The sequence below is a fragment of the Pogona vitticeps genome, chromosome 4 (genome assembly GCF_051106095.1).
Source record: "Pogona vitticeps strain Pit_001003342236 chromosome 4, PviZW2.1, whole genome shotgun sequence".
NCBI lineage: Eukaryota > Metazoa > Chordata > Lepidosauria > Squamata > Agamidae > Pogona > Pogona vitticeps.
In genome coordinates this window covers 4293362-4316985 of record NC_135786.1, presented here as the reverse complement: position 1 = coordinate 4316985, position 23624 = coordinate 4293362, and the positions used below count along the sequence as shown (strand labels likewise).

Sequence of the window (23624 nt, the reverse complement as noted above, 5' to 3'; positions counted from 1 at the left end):
TGATCCATTCCAGGTGCCCAATTGTTGGAAAGATTTCTGGGGGATGGAGGAAAAAGAGAAGGACTTCAGCAGGACATGTCGTTCGGGCCCCCAGGGGAAAAACATCAGCAAAACATTCTCATCCTGTGACATGTCAGCCCAGAAGCGCGGGGGGGGGGGGAATGAGAAGAGAGCTGCTTCCAGAGCCAGACTTTAAGGAGATGCTCCCAAAGGACTGGGAACCAGTTCCTTGAAATGCAATTCCAAGCCTACAAGTGGGATATGAAGCCAACGGGAGTCTTCGGCCCTTGCACCACGGAAAACAATGTCGGTTCAATTGTCAATGCAAAAGGAGACTAGGACGAGTAATGAAATGTTTTTCTGATCACTGCATATGAGTGTGAAAGCTGGCCAGTTGACCAGGGGGGCGGGGGGGAATTGATTCATGTGAAATGTGGTGCTGGAGGAGAGCTTTGAGGATGCCCTGGACTGCCAGAAAGACAAACAAGTGGGTCCTAGATGAAATCAAGCCTGAACTCTGTCTCTGGAGGCAAAAAATGGCAAAATTGAGGCTTTCCTCCTGCGGGCATCTCATGAGAAGGCAGGCTTCTCTGGACAAGACGACGACGCTGGGAAAGGTGGAAGGCAGCAGGAAAAGAGGAAGGCCGAATATGAGATAGACTAACTTCCTAAATGATGCCACAGGCTTGAGTCTGCAGTTGCCGAGCCAGGCTATTGAGGAGATCACCCATTCATAACATCGCCATAACTCAGAGGCAACTCAATGGCACACAACAGCAGCAACACATCGTGCTTTAGAACATGGAGGCCCTTCTCCTGAAGCATTCAACTCAACATCGCTCTGGGCTTTTAAGCCTCCCAGGCTGTCCCTCTGTGTCTATGTATATGTGGGTTGTTTTTGCTAAGGTTTTGAGAGTAATGTTGAAAGTTAGGGCTGAGAGTTTGCTGGTGGCAAGCCATTGGGAAGGTGGGCTCAAGAAAACATGGCTGGAGAAGTGGGAACAAGTTCGTGTGCACACACCTCATATATTTTCCCCTGCCCGCCTCCCCCACCCCCATTTGTGTGACCATGGAAGAGCTGTTTGTAGAACGGGGGCTCTGTGCAGAAGAAAGTCTCCCGAGAGCATTTCACAAAGCCACTCAGCTCACGGGAAATTGCCCTCAACTGTCACATCATAAATCTTCCCAAGTTTGTGGGCAAAAGGGTTTGCTTAGGAAAACAAACCAGTTTGTGAGCTCAGGAGAACAAATCAGGCAGAAGTCTGGGTAGGGAAACCAGCGCTGAGAAATGTTGTGGGATATCCAACGTTCACCACCACTGGCATCAGCAGCAGCCGGCCATTTCAGTTATGAAAACTGATGCTCTACTCAGCAATGACAGGTAGCGAAACTTGAACATTTCCTGCAGCCCTAGGGTGGCGAAAGCAGGATGTTCCAGCTGATTAGAACGAATAAGACAGAGCCCCCGCGATGTGCCGTTTTTTAGTACGAACACCTTCAACATGACTGAATGTCATTGGGCCCGGCTGACCCCCTCTTTGCTGCCCTTCCACAAGCAGGAGAGGACCTTGGTCTTCAGGCCAGCTTCCCCTGTGGGACTGGCTGCTTGAGCGGAGCTTTTAAATGGATGCTTTGCCGCTTTTGAAGGTGCTTTTGCTTGTCATCCTTTTAGTGTGGTATCCATTCCAGTATTGGAGTATTTAAATCCCATTTAGTATTTGTGTTTTGAGCTTCTAAATATTGTCTTTTAAGGATGCGAACTATCTTACGTCATTTGTTACGGCAAGTGCATGACCTGATGGCAGAAGGGCTGTGTCCAGTAAGGGAGAAACGGGTGTCAGGGATGATGGTGGAGAAATTAGTCCGGCATCCAAATGGCATCTAGCTTCCAGATGTATGAAGTGGCTGGAAGAGGGAGGGTTCTATAGCTAAATATAGCTGGATGCAATTAACAGTGTTCTGGAGGTCATTAGGTAGGGAACTCCTTTGCCAGAGATAGACGTGATGAACAGCCCTAGGCTTCTATGAGTCTAGGATCAGCAGCTTAACCGTATTCAGGTTCCTGATCCACCCCATTTGTAGCCACATTCATGGTATATCCACTCCCCTCTTCAGTTCTTTGTGCTTAGATATGCTAAGGTCTAAGCACAAGACCACTGGAGGCAGTGACAGATTTTACTTTCCTGGGCTCCATGATCACTGCACATGGGGACAGCAGCCACGAAATTAAAAGACGCCTGCTTCTTGGGAGGAAAGCAATGACAAACCCTGATAGCATCTTAAAAAGCAGAGACATCACCTTGCCGACAAAAGTCTGCATATTCAAAGCTATGGTTTTTCCAGTCACGATGTATGGAAGTGGGAGCTGGACCATAAAGAAGGCTGACTGCCGAAGAATTGATGCCTTTCAATTGTTGTGCTGGAGGAGACTCTTGAGAGTCCCCTAGACTGCAAGGAGAACAAACCTATCCGTTCTGAAGGAAACCTCAACCCAGAGTGCTCACTGGAAGGACAGATCCTGAAGCGGAGGCTCCAATCCTTTGGCCATCTCATGAGAAGAGAAGACTCCCTGGAAAAGACCCTGATGTTGGGAAAGTGTAAAGGCAAGAGGAGAAGGGGACGACCGAGGACGAGATGGATGGACAGGGTCATCGAAGCAACCAACGTGCATTTGACCCAACTCTGGGAGGCAGTGGAAGACAGGAGGGCCTGGCGTCCTCTCGTCCATTGGGTCACGAAGAGTCGAACACAACTTAACGTCTAAGCAACAACAATAAAAATGCTAAGGTCTACTATATTTTCTGACATATTCCAATATTTGAAGGCTAGTACAGTAGGACTCCAATATCCATGGGGAATCAGTTCCCATGGATGATGAAAAACATGTATTAATGCAAATGCTATTTTAATAGCAAATACTATATTATGTATGTATGTATATATATGTGTATATATATATATATATATATATATGTATATATCTGTATATATATATATATATGTATATATATATGTGTATATATATGTATATATATGTGTATGTGTATATATATATATATATATATATATATATATATATATATATATATATATATATATAGTATTTGCTATATATATATATATATATATAGTATTTGCTATATATATATATATATATATATATATATATACACACACACACATAGCATAGTCTCTTTCTCCCTCTAGTGGCCATTTCTAGTAACTTCATCTTTAGAAACATATTTCTAGGATTTTTCTTTTAATATTTTTAATATTTTCAGACCATGGATAAGGGAATCAGCAGATAGTGATCGCGTGCATACAGGCGCCCTACTGTACCCACTTGCAATTCCATAGCGTTAGTTCTATTTGTGATCAGAAGAACACATGCATTGGACTACAATGACAATTGCAGGGTGTGTTTATGTGTGTACGTTTTTAGCACCCCCGTGAGTACAAAATGTGCAGTAAGGAAAAAAAAAAAACACCTTGTGAGATTGGAAACGGATTCAAATGCAGCTGAAAAAAATAGAAAAAAAAGATATATGGATAGCTTTGTATTAAGAACCTGAACAACAGGCAGTGTCAGGTAACACAATTCCAACGGCACATTGTTGTGCCCAAGTGTATGCTTTTTAAAAAAGGTCTGTTTTCCCGTTCTGGCTATCCTGAAACCTTCCCAACAAAGCAGGGCTTTGAACTTGGTTCAAAGGTGGCATCATTTGCAATCACTACTTGGTTTGATGTGGTCCAATGAGACCAGCCCCCGAAAAACAGCTCGGCCGTGATCTTTCTTAGGGTTTGGGGCTTCAATGAATTCATCGCCAGGACCGACCACCTGAGAGGCATGGATCAATTTTTCCACTGCTTTTAACCACCTATAAAAGTGTGACACGGCAAAACCAGCAGCAAAGGTGAATATCTGTTAATAACCACCGGATCCAGATTCACAGGTTTTCAAACAGCGAGACACATCTTAGGAGAGGATACAGCCAAGAAACAGCCCCTGACATAAACGGCAGGCCATGCCTGAGCTTTTTTTTGGCTCATGCAGAAACTTTGGTCTTGCTAAACCCAGTAGGATGAGATTCTCCCTGGAGGGGAAAAAACAACAACCCCAAAGTTTCATTAAGGAATCCAAGCCTTTGTGAAAGCCCATGGATTAGTACAGGAAATGGGGAAGATCTGAATGAATGAGACTCTGACCTTTGCTTTCTTTGGGGTGGAGACAGAAGGATGAAAGGGAACAGACTTTCCAAACAGCAGATTTTTATAAAGGGGACGGTGGGCAAATTTGAAACGAATTCTTGGTGCCCAAATGTCAACCATGGTTATAAGAATACCAGCCCTTTCTGTTTGTTCGGGAGATGCAGAAGGGAAGCGAGCCGTGCCAACCTGTGGGGAGGAGTCAAAAGAAGGATGGGTCAGAGAAACACTGGCCCAACCTTCACACACACCCCCGGCTTATTTTAATTTGCAACACGAGTTCTGTAAGAGTTTAGGGGCTACAACCCTAGAATCCCTTAACCAACAGGGCCCGCCGGTTGAAGACCAACAGCCACACTGATTGGGGGTGGGGGTTCAGGATGTTTCAGCAGCCTGGTTTTATAAAAGGCAGTGGCGGTGGCATCTCTTTGCCAAGTCTTGATTAAAACTCTCTCACAGGCATCGGTGGCTTGTGGATGGAGAGGAGAGCAGGCGCCCCTCTTGGTTGGCATCCATGGGATCCTTGGAGAAGTGAGGGGGTGAGGCTGGAATGCACGGGGAGCCAGCACAGCTGAACCAAACCCAGTTGAAGCACACCATGAACATGCCCAGCTAGTGGTTCTACTCTTGATGGGGGGGACCTCTCAGCAGATGAGACCAAGGGGCTGGAGGTTTCTCCCATACCTTAAATGCAGCCTGCTACTGAATGCCATGGTGGCCGTAGGTCATCTTTGACAAAGGACAGTTGTCTATTTATCTGTTCAACACAAGAGATACTGGCCAGCCTAATTAACCTGGCCTGGATTTGTAATTGGACAGCAGTTCCCAACATTGGGTCCCCAGATGTTCTTGGACTACAGAAATCCTAGCCAGCACAGGTGGTGGTGAAGGCTTCTGGGGACCCAAAGTTAGGAACCACCGGTCTAGACCAACCTTCTTTCACTTTAAAGGGAAAGGGGGAAAAAATCAACAACAACAAAATTTGCCGCTCTCTGTTTCCTCCTCTATACTTGGACTAATCTGCTTAATGCTCTTGAGACATGGGAAACTTCCTTGCCACTCCTCTGTGGAGCAGAAAGGAGAGGAAGTTTTGCCTTTCTTTTAATTTTTTGCGGACACAGCACAATGGAAACAAAGTAGAACAGAGGCATTAGTGACAATTTAAAAGAAATGGAAAACCTCCTCTCCCCTCCCTTCTAGGAAGCATCCGATTTCTCATGACCATTCGGTGACTTCGCCAAGGGGCCAGCCACCCAGACGCTTTGGTTTGATTCCAGCTATCGCACATGCTGGAATCGAACCAAGATGGTGTGATGCCACCCACACCCTCACTCCTCCAAACAGTATAGACCTGACAGGGACCCCCCCAAAAAAGATGCAGGTAGGCATGGATCAGGGCAAGGTGGTGCGTAATTGCATGCATTCATGCTGTGTGATCACTGGGAAAAAAAGAGCAAACCAGCCTGTCTCCAACCGAGACCAGTTTGACTGCATCCTACATTTGGTGTAAAGATAAAGAACTCCTCTGGAGGGAGCTCAGGGACCTAGATGTTGTCCATCATCTAGTGCGAGCGGTACCTGGACACTCACTGTCTTCTCAGCTCAAATGAGATGCTTTCTATGCCTGCAACACTGTGGAAATTATAAACATCTTTTCTAATCTGAGCTCTGGGTGTACAGATTAGCACATGCAATTTTATGTAAGTCAGCATCTCCTCTGTCTTTTCCCATCGTGCATTAATTTCCACCATACCAGGCAGTCAACCCTTGAGCGCTTTTCGAAATCGTTTCCTTGCTGCTCCAGGCGACTTTCACGCTGTTCTTGCGGTTTCCGCTTGCCATGTGAATTGGTTTCACTTCCTTCTTCATTCGTTCAAGTCTTTGTCTAGAACGCCTTGGCTGGAAAAAAAAAGGCTGCCTCCATAACAAGCAAACCATCCTTTAATGAACAAACGAACAAACAATGTGGAAATCAGCAGCCCCTTCTTGTCAAGCAGACAGGACTACACCGCATCTCATGGGCCGCGCAATGAAAAAGTGCCGATTGAAATAGAATCTTCTCAGTGGGGAAAAAGCTTCCATAGAAAAGTCACTTGCTGGAGACGACAGCTTGCCAAGATGGGATCTCCTAGGGATCTGCTTGTGACAGTTTTCTAGACCAGGTTTTGGGTGGATTTTTCTGGAGTTTTTACAACCCCGCATGCCACCTTTAGTAGGTATGGCTGGGAGAGAACTTTTCTCGGCCAGGGTGACTGTCGGTCACTAACGGCACTAACCAATAGTTCCTTCTCTGCCTCTGATTCAAAGAGAGCCCTACTTCTCTGTTCTGTTTTCCCCCCCTCTCTGCAGTCTGTTCAACCTGGTGAGGCCTCTTGCTGAAACCAGTCGGCTGTGTTGGTTCAGTCGGTGGATCCGTTCATTGCAAGTCGACGCACATATTTTATTCTTTCTCCGACGAATGCCTCCGAGGGAGTTATTGAGACGGTAAGCTCCCGTGGACGAGGAAAAGGAGTGGACTAATCTGGGGAACTTGAAGCTATTCTGCTCTGTGAATCACCACCCCCCACCCCCCGTGCACAGCTAGAGGAACTGAACCGCAAATTCAAATCTCTGCCATGTTTTCCTCTTTCATCCGTGCCTGTAGCCTTTTCAGAGGGGCTGGAGAAGATGTGGGAAGGCGGAGGGCTGCTTCCATCAGTTCAACGGCATGCGCCTAAAACTGGACCCGATCCAATATTATTAATTCCCTGGGATTTGGGTCGGGCTGTTTCCCATCTCCTGTCAAGCCTGATGGTCGTTCCACAGAATCTCTCTCTCTCTCCCTCTCTCTCACACACACACACACACACACTCTCTTTGGAGGAACAGGGCAGGAGGAACAGCTTGCTCATTCTCTCCCTTTCCAGCCTCTTGACGGGTACCCATTAATCATCGTTTTTTAACTGCCCGAGTCGGGCATCGCACGGACCTTCAGTGCTCCCCACCCCTGCCCCGTTCTCTCTGTTTGTTCCCCACTCTGGCTCCCTGCCATGGTGCCTTTGCTCTAAAATTAATTTCGCCCCCGATGAGAAAATCAAAAAGGCTTCAACAAAGAACTCTCCGGCTTCTTGCTTTAATTTCAGATACAGGAAGAATAACAAACTCCAAGACTTCCAGAGTGCCAACAGGGAGAGGACAGGATGGGGTCAGGACGAGTCATTCCCTCTCTCTCTTCTATTTTGGAAAAAGCGGGCCAGATCCATGTTCGCTGTGTTCTTGAGAAGCAACCCAGAAATAAAAAGGGTCACTCGGCCTTTGCCCGTGGAGGGACGGTTTGGGAAAGTTGCATTTTTGGAATGCAGTTCCTGGGGCTGGGTTGGCTAGGGGATGATGGGGTCTGTAGTCCAAAACAGTACCTCTCTGGATGCCATCATGGCAGTTTAGCACATCACCGAAGAGCAGGCAGAGAAATAGAAGGGGAGAGAGAGGGAGACCCGTGTCAGTTCCAAGGAAAAGAGGGCAGAGAAGAGACAGCAGGCTTTGCAGGAAAAATAGGATCATTATTTTTTCCTCCTCTTGGGTTCAACACTGAAGGGTATTGAAGCTCGCCTCTATGAAGTCAGCAGGGAGGAGAGATTTTGTGGGGCTTCTGTATCATCGCAGCCACAACGAAGGCGGAGGGAATAGGGCTTGGAAAAGTTACTTTTTGGACTGCAGTTGTAGAAGGGGTGGCCGTGTTAGTCTGTGCAACCCTTATAGGGGAATACAAAAAAAAAGTAAAAAAAAAAAGACAAGCGTGGCGGCATCTGAAAGACAAACTGTTATATTTTTTTAATGTGAGTTTTCATGGACTGGCCCAGAAATCTCACACTTAAAAAAAATATGACAGCTAGTCTTTAAGGTGCCACCACGTTTTTGTTGTTGTTGTTGTTGTTGTTGTTGTTGTTGTTCCTCCTCCTTACTTTTTTTAAAAAAATCTGTTTTCACTTATCATTTTTGGACTACGGTTCCCAGAATCCCCCAGCAGGAGGATTCTGAGAACCGTAGTTTCATACGAGCAACGTTTCCAAGCTCTTTGAAGGAACTGTAGTTCTTGAAGTATTGGAGACCACTAGATCACCCTGTCTTTGAGCAGGATCAGGCCCCCCCCGGCCAGAGTTCAGCAAGCAAGGACAGAGGATCCGGGCTGTTCTTGCAAAAAAAAAAAAAAAAAAAAAAACCAACAACCCTGACACTCATTCCAGCATCATTTGCTCCCTCCTCCATCTCTCTCTCTCTCTGTGTGTGTATGTGTGTGTGTACAGATGCAGATTGTGCATTTCCTCCTGGGGGGGACTTTCCAAACAGCTGGAAAGACTTCTACCCAAAGTCCTGCAGCCACTTTTGAAGTCCCTCCCCAACCCACCCCCAGCCACACTCCTAAGGAGACCTCAAAATTCAGGCACCTTTGTCTGAGCCATAACAAACCAGTTCTGGCAGTTCTCTCCTCCATCCGTTGCGGCAGGTCTTTTGTAAAGCTAATGGGTCTTAATGGCTCAGTCCAGACCAAGTCACCCCAAAATACTTTATGTCGCAACAAGAACAGTTCACAACAATACACAACGGCTGAGGAAACCAGCTTTCTCTCCAGGTACCTGCAAGGAGGATTGAAGCTAAGATCAGAAGAAAAAGGGAGCCAGGCGCGGTGAAGGAAGTCACCTCCATCTCTGACTCTGTCATTTACACCTGTTTATTTAATCAGGCCTATCCAAAGCTAATCCTGTAGCTGGTGTGGTCAGAATCCCATTAAGCGTGGGACTTCAGTAAGTGTAAGTTAAACCACATACCGTATTTTTCGCTCCATAAGACGCACCTTTCCATAAGACGCACCAATTTTTTAGGAGAAGAAAACAGGAAAATATAATCTGTTTTCTTAGCTCCATAAGACGCACAGACTTTCCACACCCCTGTTTTGTGGGAAAAAAGTGAGTCTTATGGTGCAAAAAATACAGTAAATTACAGAGGCAAATTGCTACTAATTGATGTAGTGCTGGTTGCAACTCAGGTCTTACACTCATTTATGCAATGGACATGTGACTAGTCATGCAATGGCATTTCGTCAATGAGCAGCAATTTGCCCCCATGACTTACGCAATTTCACATAAATCAGCCATAGGATTCTGGCCCGGGTGGGTTTGTCCAAGAAGCAAAGGACACAAATGGTCAAATAAATGTTAAAGATGCAGCGGCTAAAACTGCAGTACTGCAGTGCAGACTCTGCTCACGATCTGAGTTTGATCCTGTAGCCAGCTTGAGGTGGACTCCACCTTCCATCCTTCCAGAGCCAGTAACTGAGTCACCAGCTTGCTGGTTGGGGGCAATGTGTAGCCTGCAGAATTAAATTGGAAACCAGCTCCCGGTGGCTCAAGAGTTCGCTCATGGCTATCTATGCACCTTAAAATGTCGCACCAGTTTGGGCACGCCGCCCACCCTCAAAACATTTTTCCTTTGAAAAACTTTTAAAAATGAAAAAGGCCACATCATGCCCTCTAGTGATGAAACATTATTTTGCAAAATATATATATATAATGATTTTTTCCGTGGGTGGGGCCAGATCTGCTGAGAGGAGTACAGCAAAATTCCACTTTGCAGCTTCTAGGCAGCTGTAGGAGAGCACTTTCTGAGCAAAGTATTTAGAAATGTTTAAATCGGGGAGGATAGGTGGGAGACCCCGTTGTGTTGAGAAGCACATTCAGGGAGTAGGGCCTGCATGTTGCCCCACGGACCACCCTCTGTACACCCCTTTACCCGGGACAAACAGACCTTTTTCGCTCCTGTGAGTCACACCTCCGAACCCACCCTTCATTTTTTTAATAGGAGAAAAGCTTTTTTTAATAGGCCCTCACACTTGGGGCGTGGGCCTTGGGACCAAAGATTCAAACCCAGACCCAGAGACTTCCCAACATCCCTGCTGTTAGTCAGTTGCGGCTTGACAGCATAGAGCAAGAAGCTCTCTGTATATGCACAGAGGCACCCTCTTCTTTTAACTTCTTTCTCCTAACAATCTACCTGAATCAACCAGCACTGGGCTCTCCAGGAATGTTGAACTGAAGCTGCCTGGCCAACATTTTCTGCATAATCAAGGAGGGAAGAAAGATATATGTATATATATCTTTCTTCCCTCCCTCCAACTCGCCATGCGGCCTGCTTGTTTTTTCAGGACCCGAATCCAAAGCAAACAGGTCCCATTAAGTGGTTCCAGCTGGATTTATGAAAAACAGGCTCTGTCTTGGAAGAGCAAAATTGCAGCCGGGGTGTGTGTGTGTGTCACAGGGATGTGGGGATTTAGAAAAACCAAGACCTTCCCGCTCTTGGAGAAGGCAAATGTTGCCTGCCAGAGTCCCTCACGCCCCCTGCCTCCGTAACGCCGTGGATGCCGTGGTTGATCCCAATGGGCTGAAATGTGGAAAATGGGTTTGATTCTCCTTTCACACACTACATTTTCACCGATTTGACTTCTGTCAAAAAATCCTAGGGATCAACGTTTGGTGACAATTTCTCCTCCTTGGGCCAAAGCAGGTGATATCGTTTGCCTGGCGTAAGAAGCCGAGCAATCTTGAGAGGTTAAAAAAGAATTACCGTAAAACCAACTATCTCCGTTTATTCAGACATAAGCTTGCCTCAATCTCTCAATCCCTATTTTGCAAATTTCTTTGCGTTTTTAAAAAGGCCATCAGGAGATCAATATGGGCTTCATTTCTGTGCCCCATACATATAGCACCGAAAGATTTTTAATGCCCGGAGGGAAAATATCCCCAGAGCAGGAAATATGCATTTTCCTTAATGCACAATTTCATCAGGGAGTGGCCAGAACCCTACGGGTGTTCGCTTATATTCTGTGTAACCTGCCACGAAGTTTTCATCTGGCTAACCGAGTCGTCCTAAACCCCCACCTGCCGTCTAGTCAACTGTAAAGCATGCTGGGATTCGTAGTTTCACCACAGATGCAATTTATCCACCTTTAGGCAATGGCCAACCACTTTTGAAGATGTTTATGCCATGGAAACCTGGTAATGAGGGAGAAGCTTTGGGAGACCCCGAAGTCCTAAGGTCACTGTCACCCCTAGTAACATAAGACATAACACTTAAGTTTATGGGATGGCAGCCTAAATCCATGCGGATAGGCTCAAAATTGCTGGTCACCTAATCGGCTATTTTGCGAATTACAAGTGCAAATCCTAACCCTTTAAATTTCTACACCAACAAGGAAAGAATGCAGCCTTAAGACTTTCTTGAAGAATCTTAGTGTTGGAAGAAACCCCAAGGTAATCCGAACCTCCTGCTATTTGCAACATTTTGCAAAATTTACAAAATCCATTTTTTTAAATCTGTGTGTGTTTTTTGGGGGGGATGTTTGGCATTCTTGGGGGTATGAGTTCAATGAAGGCTTAGACTCTTCTGATTACAGGATCTTGAAGATTCATGGGGGGTCAGGACCCTCACACAGTCCTGCTTTCATGCCATTAGTACAGACTCACTGGCTTGGCATGCAGCCCCTTCCAGTTATCCAGGATCTGTCATCCAGGAGACATGGTTTATGTGGGTGAAGGGGATGAGTCTGGATTTTGCACAAGTCAGAATCGCTGAGAAAGGTATGAGGCAGCAACTTTTTATGATTTCAGCCCAGAGATCGCTCAGAATACAAGTCACCTTACAGGGTTTTGCTGTGTCAGCGGGAATGCTTCCCAGGAGCAGTGTCGGATGCAGCTGTGCACACACAGGAGAGGAGGAAAGCTCAGAAGAGCGAGGAGACGTTCCGCCTGGGGACCCGGGAGAGAGATGTTTTCTCCCTTGGCACAAAGCTGCGGCTGCCCTTCTCGGAAAGGGACATAGCCCTTGAGCTGAGGATCCCGGCTACGTAGCTCTGGGCCAAAACGGAAGCCATATTAACAGCGGGAAGATCAGGCGCTGTGCGAGAGGTGGGGAAGGGGCTGAATCACGGCGGCTCTTTCACAAAGCCTGAAATGCCATCCCCACGAAAACAGTCATCGGTCCAGCCGGGAAGCTTTAACTGAAGCCAGCTGAATTTGTTTTGACCGCTGAAAGGCCTCTGCAGAGGGCACGGATGATCGGGAAAAAGGGGAAGGGGGCCGCTCACCCCCTCGGGCCTCCCAGGTTCCACCACACCCTTGTTTCTCGTGGCTTAGAAACTGCTGGATGGCTCGGCGGCTTAGGCATCTGGAGTTCAAATCCTCCCCCGGGGGGCTGGACTGGATGATCCACAGGGTCCCTTCCAGTTGTGCTGTTCTAAGATGATGATGATGATGGTGATGTCTTGAAACATGCACAGAAGCACCTTGGTCTTTTTCATTGTCCTGAATGCTCTGGCGTTGCTGCATTTATTCACTCATTCTTTTAGTTCATTCGTTCACTCGTTCGTTCATTCGTTCGTTCATTCGTTCGTTCGTTCACAGCCCCATTAGTGCAACGCACTGTCCTGGGCAGTTCACAACACAAGGGATCTATCAAGATGGACTTGTCCATTCTAGCAGCTAGAATTCACAAGCTAGTCTTCGTATTCATTGCAAATTCTCTCCAGCATGTCTTTCTCACGCACACACCATTTCCTCAACTGTTTGTTGCAGGTCCCCCTACCGGGCATCAAGGTCTCCCCACCCACCCCCAAATCTCAGGTTTTGGCCCTTGATCTCAGGGAAGGAAGGTAGCTGTCCCGGCAACCCTATGAAACCGTCTGCGTGGAGAGGATGCTGACATGAGACAGGATGCTGGTGAGGTTTGCTCTTGCTATTCCCCTCTTTTCTTCTCACAAGAAGAACAAGTCCACCAGCCCCCCCCCCTCCCGACAATCAGTTCTCGAGCTGCTTTGGGACCGTTTTCGGCTTTGGCAATCAGAGGCCAAGTTATTTGTGGGTCTGACGCAGGCAGCCCTTGTTCAGATGGCGGGGAGGCCGGGGGGGGACTTGGTGGACGCGGGGGGGGGAAGGGTCTTTCATTTATCGTCTGGCCATCTCCTGATTCAGATGGAAGCACGATGTGGATGCAGATGTGGATGCAAAAAAGTCTGATGCTATTTTAAGGCTGCATGAACAGAAGTATAGTCTCTAAATCCCGCAAGGTGCTAGTCCCCCTTTATTTGGGACTGATTGGGCGTCTCCTTGAGTCCTGTGTCCAGTTCTGGACATTGCACTTCAAGGACGATGCTGACGATTTGGGACAAGTTCAGAGGAGGGCGACAAAGAGGATCAGGGGGCTGGAAACCAAGCCTTAGGAGGAAAGGCTGAAAGAATTGGGGGCCTGTTTAGCCTTGAGAAAAGGAGACAGAAGAGAGACAGGATAGCACTTTACAAAGACTTGAAAGGTTGCCCTGCAGAGGAGGGTCAGGATCTGTTCTCCTTCATCCCAGAATGCAGGACAGGTGATAATGGGTTCAAGCTATAGGAAGACAGATTTATTTATTTATTTATTTATTTATTTATTTATTTATTTATTTATTTATTTATTTATTTATTTATTTATTTATTTATTTATTTATTTATTTATTTAACTTATATGCCGCCCACACTACCCGAAGGTCTCTGACTATCAGGAAATACTTCTTAACTATTAGAGCAGCGCAACAATGGAACGCATGGCCTCAAAAAGTGGGGAGAGCACCAACTCTGAAGACATTCAAGAGAACGTTGGACCGCCCTCTGTCCGATCTGCTTTGATTTGGATTCCTGCCCTGAGCAGGGGGTTGGACGGGATGGCCTTAGAGGCCCCTTCCAACTGAGTTATTCTACGATTCTATAAAGCTATTAGACAATAGATGTTTCCATTCTTTGGCCTTGCCTTGGCTAGTCAGCCCCCCCCCCACCCACTGAAGCTGCTCCTCCCCCCCCCCCCTGTAAACAAGCACACATACAGTTCTGGCTCTGAGCCTCCATCAAATCCTCTATGGGCCTAAATTTACTGGAGCCCCGGAAGCAAGAAGCGCCTAAGAAAACAAAGCAAGCTTTTGAGTACAGAGTGAGAAACCACATCCTCTGACCTCCGGCCAAATTTGTATCCCAAATGATGGGCTAATGGCAACCGGAAGGAAGAAGTCCCTATTTGCTGGGAGTACAAACTCGCCCTTGCAGCTTGGAGCCTTTACTGTTGGGGGACTACAAATCTCAGAATCCCCCAGCCAGCAGAGTAATCCCAAGCAACACGTGCCCTCTCTGTGTGCTATCAGAGCCTCCGCAAAAGATGGTGGCCTCTTGACTGATTTCAGAAGTGGAGCAGGATTGCGGCTTGGTTAGAACTTGGACGGGAGACCCTCGGGTCATGTTCAACTTCTCCAAGAATTGTAAGAGTAGACCCCTTCCTGAAACATTTAAGACAAGCCATCGCTGCCAGTCTGACTTGACACAACCCTGGACTAGATGGATAAAAGGGTCTGTAGGTAAATCAGCTTCCCATGGTTGGCTTTACAGAACAGCAAACGAGAGCCATAAAACGATAGGTGAGGCTCTAAACAACAACAACAACAAAAATCTGTCAAGGACAACTCATTGTGAGGGAAAGATATTCTGTACATGCTCCGTTGAATGGTTCTAGCAACCAGTTTGGAGTTGGCCCCCATAAAATTTAGTTTTTCATCTCATCCTGGTACAAGATATGAGTCATACACCATACAGAACTGGCTTCGGAGGGAGGTAGCAACCGAAGTTCAAGAAAGATCAACAGGTTCTTCCTTGTTCACCTCTGGGGTGACCCCATGCCCGACACCAGAGGTTCCCCACCTTGGGTCACCCAGGTATTCTTCGACAGCAACTCCCAGAAGCCTTCACTACCAGCCGGGGGGTCTGGGAGTTGCCGTCCAACCATACCTGGATGACCCCAAGGTGGGGAACCTCTGCCCTGCTCTATGAGAGGACAGCTTCCTGCTTGAAGGCATCTCCTGCTTGAATGGTTGTTGCAACCAAGTTAAGGATGCTACAACTCTGCTCAGATCTACTCAAGAAATGGAGGAATCCTGTTGAGAAAACAGGCAACCAACGTATCTCGGACTCCAGGATCATCATCCTCAGTTGACAAAAAGACCCTTTTCCAGAGCCTGAAAAAGTTCTTTTCCACAGTCTCCCACTCTCCAAACCCATCAGCCAACAAGTTTGGCAAACGCTTCTAGTGGCTACGGACAAAGGGAGGTTCTCTGCCTTTTCCCCTACCTTCAGCAGCCACTGGGTGTTGTTCTCCAAGACTCTTTCGAGTTGCTGGACGCGTTGGATCGAGAGGTCCTCCTCGTCCATCCTCAACGAAGGGCCGGCTGGGGAATCCCGCTGAAGAGTGTTGATGTTGAAGGTGTCCCCAGGGTGCTGGCAGGGCGGCGGGTCAGCCTCGGGCAGGACGAAGGTGTAGCTGCAGCGCCCCTGTTGCACTCGATGGGACCGCCGGCGCGGACCCCCCTCGGCGGCCCTGCGTGGGTTGCCCTCGGCCCAGAAGATGGCCAGCAAGGAGCCCAGGGCCAAAAGCTTGAGGGGGATGACTTCCCGCATGGTGAGCTAAGGCGGAAGGGCTCCACGCTCTGGTGGGTCTGGTGGCCGGTCCTGATTCACGGGGAAGATGCTCAGGGTGAAGCTGAGAAGCCACTTGGAAGGCAACGCGGCTGTTCTCCGTGCTTCAAAACATGCTAGAATCATGTAAATGCAGGACTTCCTTTCATTTTACTCTCCTCCTGGCTTTCTAGCAGCCCACCCCCAAGCGGTCTCTGCCGTTTCTTTTATCATTCTGCTGGCTCCAGCCACAATATGGGCCTGCCCCGTCCAAAAAGAAAAAGAAAAAGAAATCAGAAGAGAAAAGAATCCAGAAGTTTAATGTTTTCCTCCCGCCCGCCCCCCCCCCTTGTTGCAAAGGCTCAAGTTTCACATGGGATGTTTGACATCCACAGACTCAGATTGAGGGAGCTCGGTAAACTTAAGGGCAAATCTCATTCTCAACATCGATCAGAGATCTGAGATAGAATTAGGGGAAGTTACTTTTTTTGGGGGAGGGGAATACCCCAGAATCCACCAGCCAGCATCTCTTGGAGGAACCTGGGAGCAATTGCTCTGCTGCAGAGTTGCATAGAATCATAAAAGGGGCCTTGAAGCCCATCATGTCCAGCCGCTTCATAGGGCAGGAATCCAAATCGAAGCTGATCGGACAGAGGGTGGTCCCGTGTTCAAGTGCAGCTCTTTTGCAGTGTTTATACGAGGGAGTTGTCTGGTGTCATGATGCTCCTGTCGTTAACAACAGAAGGAATCGTGAACATCGCAGACCTGATTTCTATCGGCACTGAAAATGCATGGTGTTGCATGTCCCCCCCCTCTGTCCCTCGGTTGTGTTCCTTCTCTCCCCAAACCTAATCCTCCCTGTTGTGCAAAATGGTGTTTGCAAGGAAGGCTGAACATACTCGCTTTGTGTAGCACCGAAGGTATCACACAAGAAAAAACACAAAGGCAGTGACCCCTTAGAGACTAATCGATTTATTTCAGTGGGAGCTTTTCATGGATTGCAACCCTCTTCTTTCATAGAATCGTGGAATCATAAAGTTGGAAGGGGCCCTTAAGGCCATCGAGTCCAACCACCTGCGCAAGGCAAGAATCCAAATCCAAGGAAATCTGACCGAGGGTGGTCCCATTTTCTCTTGAACGCCTCCAGCGTCAAAGTGCTCGCCACCTTTCCTAGATGATGCTCAGAAAAGGTGGAGGCAGGTTCCCAGGCTTTAAAGCCACCCCACCCTCAAATCTCAATCTCTCTCTCTCTCTCTCTCTCTCTCTCTCACACACACACACACACACACACACACACACATGCGCACACAACCACACACACAGAAAACACAACACAAAAGAAGGAAAATCTCAGAAGCTTCCTCTGCCCCTCCCTGGGCAGAGGGAGCAAATCCCTTCCCTGATCAGTACCAGCTGTGACCTTGGGATTAGAAACAAGCATTTCCTTTGCTCTCTTGCTCTCTGTCTCTCTCTCTCTCTCTTGGTCTATTTATATAATATCCCAGGGAACTGACTCAGGCCCCATGTGCATTCATTTCTCACATCAAGGGCACTTCTCCCTGAAGTGAAAGAGAGAAGATGTAGTCCTACCCGGTTCCCCTTAAAAGGACTTCTCTGGCCGGGCGTTGTCGTTGCTCTGTACGCCGGGTATGAATGCAATTAGTAAACGTTGGCTAGCACCCAGCTGAATATCTACGCCAGCATACAAACCTTGGCACAACTTGGACCAGCAAAGAACTGCTCATAAATTAGCCCTGATGGAATTCTGAGTTGTGTGCCAGTTGTGTGACTCAGCACCTGACTAGGAATTCAAGCAGGGACTTGTTCCTTTGCAGTGGTTTGCTGCTCAGAGTTATGCCATTGCACTTATGCCAACATGTAATGCTGGCCATTCATTTCCAGCCCTTCAGAGCAGATTTTTGAGGTGTTTTGGATGCTGGAATGTGGAGGACATAATGCAACCTTTTCCCACAGTAGATTCTGCTTTGGCTGCAGTCCACCAGGAGTCCATGTTTTCCCCCAGGTACAAAGGAGAGAGTGATGCTCAAAATCCTCCAAGTTAGGCTTCAGCAGTATGTGGACCAAGAACTCCCAGAAGTACTAGCTGGATTCCAAAGGGGCAGAGGAACCAGAGACCAAATTACTAACATGCGCTGGATTATAGAGAAAGCCAGAGAGTTCTAGAAAAACATCTACTTCTGCTTCATTGACTACGCAAAAGCCTTTGACTGTGTGGACCACAGCAAACTATGGCAAGTCCTTAAAGAAATTGGAGTGCCTGACCACCTTATCCATCTCCTGAGAAACCTATATGTGGGACAGGAAGCAACAGTTAGAACTGGATATGGAACAACTGATTGGTTCAAAATTGGGAAAGGAGTACGACAAGGCTGTATATTGTCCCCCAGCTTATTTAACTTATATGCAGAATACATCATGCGGAAGGCTGGACTGGAAGAAACCCAAGCCAGAATCAAGATTGCCGGAAGAAATATCAACAACGTCAGATATGCAGATGATACCACTCTGATGGCAGAAACTGAGGAGGAATGAAAGAATCTCTTAATAAGGGTGAAAGAGGAGAGTGCAAAAAATGGTCTGAAGCTCAATGTCAAAAAAATTAAGATCATGGCCACTGATCCCATCACCTCCTGGCAAATAGAAGGGGAAGATATGGAGGCAGTGACAGATTTTACTCTCTCGGGCTCCATGATCACTGCAGATGGAGACAGCAGCCATGAAATTAAAAGACGCCTGCTTCTTGGGAGGAATGCGATGACAAACCTCGGCAGCATCTTAAAAACCAGGGACATCACCTTGCCAACAAAAGTCCGCATCCTCAAAGCTATAGTTTTTCCGGTAGTGATGTATGGAAGTGAAAGCAGGAACAGTGGAAGAACAGGAGGGCCCGGCGTGCTCTGGTCCATGGGGTCACGAAGAGTCGGACATGACTTAACAACTAAACAACAACAAATTCTCCTTAGATTATAAAAAAAACCTCTGCAAATGTATCTATAAATTTGCATATGCCATTGTATGGAGATCAGTGCCCTCCTTTGACCTCTGAGCTCCCCCCCCCTTTCTTTGTATAAATACTTGACCTTCTTGAGGTTGGCCAACCCACTCTGGGGCTGCAGAGCAGGCTGTCTGACGTTACAAAAAACCTTTCCTACCCCAGGACCTGCCGTTTGAGGCAGCTGCCTCACTCTGTCCAACAGCAGCAGAGGCCTTGGATGCCCAGCTGGGGGTCCAGAGATAGGTAACCACCTAAGCTGCTGAACAGGGTGGGCAGGGCCGTAGGAAACCTAAACCTCTGCAAACCCTTTGCACATCTGGGCAGGAGAACTTTGCAGCGTTTGTGAAGAGGCAGGGGCCTGGAGAGTCAGCCGACATCCATCCTATGGTGGCTATTTAGGGACTTAAAACAAAGCAACCAATGAAAGACAGGAATGGGCCTGTCTGCATGAAATCGGCACCGTCTATAATATGTCTGTTTATTTTTATTTTTTTAATTACTGCAATTTGAATGGAACTTAAATACATCTCACCCTAGTAAGGCAGAGCATGACCTGCCTACCTGCTGCTCAGTGTTAAGTGATAACACTTAGCATGTGGTCAGAAGCAGTGTTCTTTCAAGGAGTGAAAGAGGGCCGCTTGTCACGACATGTTTTTCCCCTCACCTCTTCATCTTGCAGTTAGAGTGTCACTCTCTTGACTGGTCATCGGGAAGAGGCGAATGTGGACTCAGTTTTGCAAACCTGCCTGCTGAAGTATGAATCTCTGAGGAAACAGCATGGAAGGGCAAAGGGTGAATCCTTGGGGAAATGCATTCCTCTTAACTTTCACTTTCCATCTGCTGTCCAGGTACTGTACTAAGTGGTGACAGGCAGTACAGTATCCGTGTCCTATTCCCGTATCTTCTTATTTGCCTTTCCACTGGTCCTGGGCAGCAGGAGTCTCTGGATGATGCTTTCAGATGCTCTGACAACTCTTCATAGAAGAGATATCAGCAAAGAGAGGACCGATGGGGACCCTAAATTCCTAACCCTGCCTTTGAGAAAACACTGCTGGGAAAGGAACCATTTCCCTTCTCTAGAACTGGACGTCTCCGGTTCCCTCGGCTCTCTCTCGCCACAGCATGTTGTATTATGATTGGCAACTCCATGCTGGAACGATGCCTCTTCAGCCTCCGGGGGGGGGGGATGCCCTCAAAAGAAAGCTGGCACAGAGGATGGTGAGGGCCATTAATCACGAGTTGCCAGGGTTTGCTTGCCAAGCTTGGGGTCGGGACGGGGCGCAGATGGCATCAGATGCCATGACGAAGGAAGAAGGTTTGAGCAGTCCCATCATCTCCCACAGAAAGGGATAATGGAACAAAAGGGGCTGATGCGTACAGAGGGCCTCTCTATCATTGTGATGGTCGTGTGCCTTTTCTCATGGGGGGAGAGTCCTCCGTTTGAGGGGCGAGCCAGACTAAGCCTAGTTTAAAGATAAAGAACGGTAAGGAGGTATGTCAGGGACCTGGACGTTTCCCATCGTCCACTTCGTAGGCCGAGCCACTTGGTCCCCATCTTCTCACTTCTCATCCCACATGGTGTGAGGTGCAAAATAATTGTGTGTAAGCTGCTGAAGAGATGGTTGCATGAATGTTGCATCAACGCATATACCTAAGCAGAGGGAATTCTCTGCCACTCCTTGTCCTTGCTTGTCTTGCTTTTCCATAACCTATGAGGAGCTGGTTGACTAGCTCGGTGATTTAGGTCTCTGGCGGATGAGCCGGATGGTTGGGAGTTCGATTCCCGGCTGTGCCTCCTGCGAGAAGAGCCAGCTTGGGTGGCCTTGGGCCAGCTGCACGGTGGTCCCAGAGCACCCCCCCAGGAGAAGGAAAGGGGAAACCACTTCTGAGCACTCTCTACCTGGAAAATCCTGAAAAAAAGGATTGCCATAATTCAGAACTGACTTGACAGCACATCATGGTGATCATCGTGGTACCTCTTCTTTATCTCTTCCATATGCTGAACACACCCACTCCTTCGAATTTTCTTCTGAGGGGACTTCTCCTCTACAAACGTCTCACTCTTCATCGTCCCCTGGACAGGCTCCAACATTTTTACATCAATCAAGTTTTTTTTTTAACGATGCGGAACCCTAGAATCATGGAGTTGGAAGGGGCCCTATAAGGCCATCGAGTCCAACCCCCTGCTTGGTGCAGGAATCCAGATCTGAGAGGTGGCTGTCTCAATTTCTTCCGAATGCCTTCAACATTGGAGTCCTCACCATCTTCTCCTGATGTCATGGGTCATCTCCTGATGTTCACTCTAAATCCGGCGTCCTGCTAACATGATCCCATTGTTGTGTGTCCTGCACTCTGGGATGATCGAGCATGGATCCTGCTCCTCCTCTGTAGGACTGTCTTGCAAGCGTTTGAAAAAAAAATGCTATCCTATCTCCCCTCAGTTTTCTCAAGGATAAATGTGCCTGGTTCTTTTATTTTCTTCTCATGGGACTTGCTAGCCTACGGCCAGCAGATTCCAGGAGCTGTAGTTGGAGGAAAAAAAAGGCATCTTCCCAAGGTCTAAACGGTAGACAGGATCAAACCACAGAGGCTAGGACCAAGGCTGAAGGTGAGTGGGCTGAAGTTCTTTCTCTCCTCGTTGTTTTCTCTGTGGCACAGCAGTTAAACTGTGGTATTGCAGCCAAAAACTCTGCGGTTCTGGCTTCAGGACGCCTTCTCTCCCTGCTGTTTTCTTCTGCTGTGGATGGGGATGTCAGAAAGCATGACTAACCTGGAAAGAGAAGAGAGTGCCATTCATTTGCAGCTTTGCAGAGAAGAAAACCCATCCGGGATGCCTCTGAATGCACAGCTGTAGCGGCCAAAGGAGCAGAGCAAGGAGGAACCCTAAGAAAACCTCAGGGATGACAGATGGCTTTCTGTTGAGGCTTCACAGCTTGGAGAAATGCGCAGGTGGCCGCCAAGAGGAAGGAGTGGGTGCTTCTGAAAACCTAAGTGAAGAGCCACGTTGGATGGTGGATCCTGGGATAGGTAGTCCGGGAAAACAACTTCACCAAGTTGCTCCCAAAGGCTTGCCTAGTTCACTATCCAATATCATCAACAGCATCAAGGCAGACGCATCCTGACAGTCTGGTGTAAAGTCCACAGTTCTCCCCAAAGGTTTGCCTCCAGCACCTGGTAATCAGAGGTACACTGCTCCTGGAGATGGAGGTACCGTTGATCTATCACAGCTCATAGAGCTTAATTAACACTGCTTTTTCCTAACTGCATTTTATGGTTTTCTTTAGTGCCCCTGTCTTGAGTACATTTACTAACTACCACGGAGTTTGAAAAAGTTACTCTTTGGCCGGGAGCGGGCGGACGAGGAACTCTTAGAATTTCCTAGGCAGCTTGTATCCTGGCCATGCTGGTGGAGGAACCTGGGTTCCAGAAAAGTTGCATCCCCATGCTTTGAGTGTAAACTACAGACCAGGTGTTTTGACTGTGGTATCAAGATCCAGGCATTCCACCCTGGGGCGACATTTTTGATCTACATCTTTCTGGCCACCATATTTGATGCCAGACAAAATGGATATTTGCAGGCAGTGGGGGCTCTGAAACTCCGAAGCGTCCTCCTTCTTTAGTTGCACTACAGATGCATATTTACTTCTGAGAAGTCTTTTTTTCAGCAATGCCAAATGTTATTTTTGGACTACAGCTTCAAGAAGAGTATTCCAAACCCTATGGCCCATGGCCAACCTCGCAGGGTTAAACCAGTGTTGGGAGTTTTTGCAACCTCTCATATTGCCTATGGTTTGAGTGACTGGGTGGGACTTTTTTTGGGCTGGGGTGGCTGTCACTCTCTCCAGCACTAACCAATCGTTTTTTCCTGCCTCTGAATTCAGAGAGAGCCCCGCCCCTATTCTGAATGTTCCTTTCCCTCTCTTCAGTCTGTTGAAGGCAGGTGGTTAGTTTGCTGTTGATCTATTCACAATTGTAAGTAATGCAACACCTATATTCACTTTCTCCTACAAAGGTCTCGGTGTGAGTTATTGATCCCTTAAGTGCCAGTTAATGAGAAAGGGCTGGACTATTTGTGGATTCTCCTCTGTGAATCTCTGCACTTCCACTGCATGGCAAAGGCATTTCACCAGAAATTCAAAACTTTAAAGCAGCCAGAATCCAAAAACAGTAACTTTCCTTATCTCTGCTTTGATTTGGTCCTCAAAGGTTCCTCTTATGCTTTTGGAAAAGGAAGGAAGGAGAAGCTTAAGGTGCAATTAGGAAGCAAAAAACGACTTAGGAGAAGCAAAGGAAAAAGGATTTAATATAGAAACTCTTCGCTATGCTTGCTATATACAACTGAGCAGGAAAATGAGAAAGAAGCTGAGTCATTTATGAGAATATCAGTTGACACCCAAGAGAGATCAGGACAGGCAGAAAAGGAGAGAGACTCCCTAAATATCTTTCTCTACCGTCTGCTACCCCTTGTAAGCGTGCAGTCCATTTTGAAAACCACAACTGCACCAATTTCCGCTTCCAACTTTGGGTGACGGAATGGGGTGGAAGGGGAGAATGTGGCCAAGCCCAACGTCGTATTTTGCACCCAGCGTTGTTTGGGAACATTGTGGAACCAGTGACCTCGGGAGTTGATGACTGCACCAACATCTTGAATGTCTCCACATTCAAGAAAAAACTTGGATAATCACCTGGCAGATCTGCTTTAATCTGGATTCCTGCCTCGAGCAGGGGGTTGGACTTGATGGCCTCGGAGGCCCCTTCCAACTTCCCTTCTCTACGATTCTGTGATTCTCTGGCTGCAGCCTGTCCCGTGGTCGTCCACCTAATTTTGCACACAAGACTTGCCTCAGAAAGCCGGGACGGGTTGAGCCAGTCCCAGCCTCCAAGGCGGACCCGAAGGCGAAGCCTCA

At 47.5% G+C, this 23624-nt stretch overlaps 1 protein-coding gene across 1 annotated transcript in view; it reads right to left on the bottom strand.

Moving 5' to 3' along the window:
- Positions 1 to 16038, bottom strand: part of ANGPT4 (angiopoietin 4) — a 36057-nt gene extending 20019 nt beyond the window's left edge. Inside the window, exon 1 of the mRNA XM_020806700.3 lies at positions 15378 to 16038. Within this exon, the coding sequence (XP_020662359.3) occupies positions 15378 to 15704 (327 nt within the window). The 5' untranslated portion in view covers positions 15705 to 16038. The remainder of the gene's footprint in view (positions 1 to 15377) is intronic.
- Positions 16039 to 23624: the final 7586 nt, after the last annotated feature.